The sequence below is a fragment of the Stegastes partitus genome, unplaced genomic scaffold (genome assembly GCF_000690725.1).
Source record: "Stegastes partitus isolate 25-593 unplaced genomic scaffold, Stegastes_partitus-1.0.2 Scaffold1133, whole genome shotgun sequence".
Lineage (NCBI taxonomy): Eukaryota > Metazoa > Chordata > Actinopteri > Pomacentridae > Stegastes > Stegastes partitus.
In genome coordinates, this window is record NW_007578864.1 from 102,937 (window position 1) to 109,780 (window position 6,844).

General features: G+C 39.1%; 1 protein-coding gene across 1 annotated transcript in view; it reads right to left on the reverse strand.

Annotated features, from left to right (window-relative positions):
- LOC103368232 (extracellular matrix protein FRAS1-like) overlaps positions 1 to 6,239 on the reverse strand; it is a 45,512-nt gene extending 39,273 nt beyond the window's left edge. The window contains exons 1-3 of the mRNA XM_008296532.1: positions 6,096 to 6,239; positions 5,157 to 5,264; positions 195 to 302 (exon numbers count right to left, since the gene is read on the reverse strand). Of these exons, the coding sequence (XP_008294754.1) occupies positions 195 to 302; positions 5,157 to 5,264; positions 6,096 to 6,239 (360 nt within the window). The remainder of the gene's footprint in view (positions 1 to 194; positions 303 to 5,156; positions 5,265 to 6,095) is intronic.
- Between the last annotated feature and the right edge of the window lie 605 nt (positions 6,240 to 6,844).

The following is a 6,844-nucleotide window of genomic DNA, read 5'->3' on the forward strand; positions in this document are numbered from 1 at the left end:
TATAAAACTAAGAGCAACGTGACCCCCAGATGAACATAAAGTTTAGTTCTTGTTGACTCTGTGGAGGTCACAGTGGAGGTCGAGGCAGTAGAATAAAGTTCAGTCGTTGTTTCACAGCTTTCAGCAGCATCATCGTATAAAACCTGTTAAAGACGCATCCATGTCCCCATAAACATGAACAATACTTCTCTTACCCGCTGGACGTCACAGTTCGGGTTCGGGCAGTGGGTCGGCCTGCAGATGGACACGTCGCCGTGGCAACGGCAGTCCAGACACGACTCGGGTCTCCAGGACGTGTTGTTCTGTTGACACACAGACCACAACAGAAACATTAGCAGGTGAGTCACTCTGATCGGGTTCATCATCGTCGTCGGATCAGAACGCCCACGTGTCACGTTAACGGCCGCGGGGGTGACAGCTAACACCTTGATGAGACTGAAGGGAAACAACCGTGTCAGCTGCTGCACCTGTCGGACTGCAGACGTGCAGGTTGAAGGTCGTGAACCGCTGCTGTTGTTTCTTCTGCTGACGGCCAGTGAACTCTACAGTAGAAATAAATGTAATAAATGCAGCTGAACTGTGTTGATTCTGAGCCACATAGAAGTCTGAGTCCCACCAGAAAACAAACAAACAAAATCTCTACATTTTATAATCTTTTTTTAAAAAGTACGTATGTTTGTTTTTGTGTTTTTATTCATAAAGTCACGTTTCTTCTGTCAAATATCAGCAAATGTTTCTAAAACAACATTCAAGTTATTATTGTTGGTGTGATTTTGCTAAATATGTTTAATTGAACCAAACTGAAACAGCACAGCGCGGCGCTGGAGGTTTGCAATCTATGCAATAAAAAAGTGCATTTTTCTAAACAGGAAACCAGACATTCATTCATTTTTAAGCTCATCAGCCTTGTTTCCTCTTTTGTGTCTTGACAGCAGCATTTCTGGAGGGAATAACTGATCAGCAGAACCACCACCACAAATACTGAAATAATAACCAGCTGCAGCAGGAAGCAGAGGCCAGGACAGAAAGCTTTAGAGGTTCTGCAGCAGCACAAAGACACCGTGGTGCCACACTTTGAACTCTGCTGCTCTGTACTTAGAGCTGCTGCTGGTTCCTGCTGCAGCTGGACCCACTCTGAGGCTGATTACAAGCCTCCAGCGTCTCGGCCCGGCAGCCGGAGCTCGGCTCGGTCTGCGGCCTGCAGCTTCTGTCTTACGGCTCGCCAGAGCGCGAACCCAATCAATATTCTGAAGCCTGCATACGCTCAGACACATCATCTCTCGACCCGTAAATCTGATGGAGCTGAAAGATTAATAGGCGGGCCGTGACGGGAACATCCAGCGTCCAGCAGAAAGCCTCCACCACAGGCTCGCTGTTTTTAGGTATGCGGATGGAAAATGGAACAGGTTTTAATCAGGAAAGATCAAATATGCAGGTATGAGGCGGTCTGGCTGCAAAGTCCAGCTAATAAAGATGTGCAGGAAACTTTCAGACGCTCAGAGACGGAGGAGTTCTTAGACTGAGGAGACGAGCTGCAGGTAGAACAGATCATCTCTAGTCATTCATGTGACGGTGTTTTCTGCAGCAAATCTGGTTTTGTGTCTCAGTTTAGCTTCTAGTTGCATTGAAACATCTTTTAATTACTGTAGAGGCAGAAAACCAGAGTGAAGACCTGAATCTGGGCTTTTTCTTCTTTTTTCTGATCATTTATTCAACAAAAATCTATAAAGTCAAGTCAGTTTATGTAGAAAGCACATTTTAAAAGCAACATGAGTTGAACCAAAGTGCTGCACGGTGAAGAAATGAAATAAGAAAACAACACAATGATTAAAAGACGAGAGTAAATAAAATGAATAAACACAGTAAATCGTATTAATTTACATGTTGACTCTCAAATAAATAAAGGCCAAAACATTAAAACATCTGTATATTTATAAATGATCATTTACTGTTTTGCAATGTTTAAGCAGAAATGACCTTTTTAAAAAAAATTTATTAAAAATTTTAAAAAGGAGAAAGAAATGTCTGTTGTTTTTGAAATAAAAAGAATACTAACAGTAACGAGTAAAAAATAATAAGTATGTTTTACATTTTTTTTCTACAGATCATCCACGTTTTGTTAAATTACAGATCTTATTGAGTAAAATCACAAAAAAAAAATTTTACATGTAAACTATGAGAAAAAAGTTCAGAACTATAAAATAAAAAAAACTTAAAATTAGTATTTTTTATAAATATTAATTGTTTTACATTTGACCGTAAATTTCCATGTTTTTTACAGCCATGAACAATAAATATCAGTATTTTAGAGATATTTGTTGTTCATGGAAAGACGGCTTTAAAACAATAGAAATTAGCTGTAATTGTACAAATTTAGCTTTTGTTAAATTGCAGATCATATCTGGTTAAATCATAATCAACACATTCATTTTTTTGTGCTTTATTGTGTTTATATTCACAAAAATATATTTAAAAAAAATATAAAATTTTACAGATATTTGACGTGATCTCCACAGTTTGTTTGTTATTTATTATTATTTTTGTTAATTCACAGAAATTCCTCTCTGCAGAAAAAAATAATCATGATGACATAAATTCAAGTTCATTTCTCGTCTTTGTCTTTTCACTAAAATAAAACACATTGAACTTCTCTTCATGCCATCTGTAAGTATGGAATCAACAGATTTTCTCAGGTTTCACCTTTAGCTTTAGTGTGAGGTTGAACCTGAGCTCATGTTCAGACCAGATGGTGGAATTATCTGAACTTGAAGCTCATGTTTGGTGCAGCTCAGGAACATTTCTCCACATGTTTCTGGGTTTATTCAAACATGTAAACCTGCTGGAAGCTTAGAGTCCAGTAGCTTCAATTAAATATATCTCCAAAAATGTCAAACTGCTCCTTGAAGAAGGTAATTTAAGGGACAAATTAAGAATTAAACAGGTTCATTTGCATCATCTCTGCATAAATCAGTCCGGTTGGTTCTCAGAGTGCCTCAGTCCGACATCTACTGCATCGTGGAAGGTCCTCGCCTTCCTGCCGAGCTGCAGCGCTACACGTCTGATCGGCCGCCACACATTCGCCCTCGCTCAAACCTCATTACACATCTGGCCGCAGCTGTGCAGAGACGCACCAGCTCGCAATTAAACACATGTACAGGAGCACATAAATAGCCACGCGACGGGGAAGGCATTAACCGGCGCGCTCTGTGCAGCGCGTTATTCCCCTCCACTGGCTGCGCTGCTGATTAAATTTTCATTTTCTGCCTCTGACTTTCAGCACGACCTACAACAGCAGAACATCTCGCCGTGACTTCGCTTTCTGCTGCGATTTCACTTAATTAGCAGGCGCTCGTTGAGGCTACCTAATAGCTTTAGCTACGTTGGGGCCTAGCGTCTGCGCGACTTTCATTCGTACCACAAACAATATTCAGGCAATGTATTATCTCACACACTTATTAAAGTTTTCTACTGTTTTATGGAGTGTATTTATTGCAGATGCTAATTAGCTGCTAGCTAACTCCAGTGCAGTTACTTTAAACTGCAAAAATAAACTAAAATAACTCACTTTAGGGCCCAAAAATATAGATTTTTTCTTTTGTTGAAGCACTGCTGAAGCTACTTTACATGAAAAACAGGGTTTCATGTTTTCTACTGTTTTATGAAGTGTGTTTATTGCAGATGCTAATTAGCTGCTAACTAACGCCTGTGCGATTACGTTAAACTGTGCTCTTTACCTGCAAAAGTAAACTGAAATAACTCACTTTAGGGCCCAACAATATAGATGTTTGTTGTTGTTAAAGCACTGCTGAAGCTACTTTACTTTAAAAACACAGGGTTTCATGTTTTCTGCTGTTTTATGAAGTGTGTTTATTACTCTGTGGTTGTTCTCTTTTTCAGGGAAAACAGATGCTAATTAGCTGCGAGCTAACTCCGGTGTGATTACGTTTAACTTTCCCTGCAAAAATAAAATTAACTGCCTTCAAGGCCAAAGCACAAAAAGTTTTGGAAGCACTGATGAAGCTGTTTGACCATAAANCCAGAAAATATCTGTAAAATATTAATATTTAGTGGATTTAAATGCAGCAAAAACTGTGTAATTTAATGGGCAAACGTTGTACAAGCTACTTTTTTTTTATTATTTTAAATACATATTTTTCATCAGCTTAATTTGAATAGTTAGCATGTAAATTAAGTTGTTTTTCTGTGATTTTTATTTTTATTTCTTTTTTTATATTATCTACAAAAATGTTGAGCTTTTACAATTAAATGCTGCAAAAGAACAAATGATCATTTATTATAAAAGTACAGATTTCTCATGTGGACATTATTTATAGCTTTTAGGGGTTCGCTTCTACATTTATGTGTTTTTCTTTGGGCTTACTAGCCCAAATATAAGATATAAACACTACATTTGAGACTAAAACGACTTAAAACTAGTGAAATTATCAGTCCAAGTACATTTTTCTTGATAAGAAATCTTGAAATAAGATTTTTAAAGCTCAATGTAAGATTGTTCTGTAAAATCAAGGACTGAAAATGAGCAAATAACTTTTAAAACAAGCCAAATTATCGATTGTGTCTAAAAATAGGATTTTAAATCTTGGCCAGTCCCATTTTATTTGCAGTGTATCAGCTGATATTTACCAAAACAGAAAAAAAAACTGTAAAAATTACTTTTTTTCACTTCGTAATGCATTTATGAGTCATTTCTCTTTTAAATAACAGCCATCTGTGAAACATTTAGAATTCTGCTGATTTAAATAAAGTAAATGAAATTTTATTTAAATATCAAATGCTGCAAATGAACAAACCAGTGTTTATAAAGATGCAGATGTTTGAAATGTTCTGTTGTTCTGCTGTTTTCTCACAGTTAACTATAAATTCAGCCTTTTTTCTGTGATTTTACTAGTTAATAAAAAAAAAGAAAATAATGTTTTTAACAGTATTAATAGCACTAATACATATAAAACTAAGAGCAACGTGACCCCCAGATGAACATAAAGTTTAGTTCTTGTTGACTCTGTGGAGGTCACAGTGGAGGTCGAGGCAGTAGAATAAAGTTCAGTCGTTGTTTCACAGCTTTCAGCAGCATCATCGTATAAAACCTGTTAAAGACGCATCCATGTCCCCATAAACATGAACAATACTTCTCTTACCCGCTGGACGTCACAGTTCGGGTTCGGGCAGTGGGTCGGCCTGCAGATGGACACGTCGCCGTGGCAACGGCAGTCCAGACACGACTCGGGTCTCCAGGACGTGTTGTTCTGTTGACACACAGACCACAACAGAAACATTAGCAGGTGAGTCACTCTGATCGGGTTCATCATCGTCGTCGGATCAGAACGCCCACGTGTCACGTTAACGGCCGCGGGGGTGACAGCTAACACCTTGATGAGACTGAAGGGAAACAACCGTGTCAGCTGCTGCACCTGTCGGACTGCAGACGTGCAGGTTGAAGGTCGTGAACCACTGCTGTTGTTTCTTCTGCTGACAACCAGTGAACTCTACAGTAGAAATAAATGTAATAAATGCAGCTGAACTGTGTTGATTCTGAGCCACATAGACGTCTGAGTCCCACCAGAAAACAAACAAACACAATCTCTACATTTTATAATCTTTTTTTAAAAAGTACGTATGTTTGTTTTTGTGTTTTTATTCATAAAGTCACGTTTCTTCTGTCAAATATCAGCAAATGTTTCTAAAACAACATTCAAGTTATTATTGTTGGTGTGATTTTGCTAAATATGTTTAATTGAACCAAACTGAAACAGCACAGCGCGGCGCTGGAGGTTTGCAATCTATGCAATAAAAAAGTGCATTTTTCTAAACAGGAAACCAGACATTCATTCATTTTTAAGCTCATCAGCCTTGTTTCCTCTTTTGTGTCTTGACAGCAGCATTTCTGGAGGGAATAACTGATCAGCAGAACCACCACCACAAATACTGAAATAATAACCAGCTGCAGCAGGAAGCAGAGGCCAGGACAGAAAGCTTTAGAGGTTCTGCAGCAGCACAAAGACACCGTGGTGCCACACTTTGAACTCTGCTGCTCTGTACTTAGAGCTGCTGCTGGTTCCTGCTGCAGCTGGACCCACTCTGAGGCTGATTACAAGCCTCCAGCGTCTCGGCCCGGCAGCCGGAGCTCGGCTCGGTCTGCGGCCTGCAGCTTCTGTCTTACGGCTCGCCAGAGCGCGAACCCAATCAATATTCTGAAGCCTGCATACGCTCAGACACATCATCTCTCGACCCGTAAATCTGATGGAGCTGAAAGATTAATAGGCGGGCCGTGACGGGAACATCCAGCGTCCAGCAGAAAGCCTCCACCACAGGCTCGCTGTTTTTAGGTATGCGGATGGAAAATGGAACAGGTTTTAATCAGGAAAGATCAAATATGCAGGTATGAGGCGGTCTGGCTGCAAAGTCCAGCTAATAAAGATGTGCAGGAAACTTTCAGACGCTCAGAGACGGAGGAGTTCTTAGACTGAGGAGACGAGCTGCAGGTAGAACAGATCATCTCTAGTCATTCATGTGACGGTGTTTTCTGCAGCAAATCTGGTTTTGTGTCTCAGTTTAGCTTCTAGTTGCATTGAAACATCTTTTAATTACTGTAGAGGCAGAAAACCAGAGTGAAGACCTGAATCTGGGCTTTTTCTTCTTTTTTCTGATCATTTATTCAACAAAAATCTATAAAGTCAAGTCAGTTTATGTAGAAAGCACATTTTAAAAGCAACATGAGTTGAACCAAAGTGCTGCACGGTGAAGAAATGAAATAAGAAAACAACACAATGATTAAAAGACGAGAGTAAATAAAATGAATAAACACAGTAAATCGTATTAATTTACA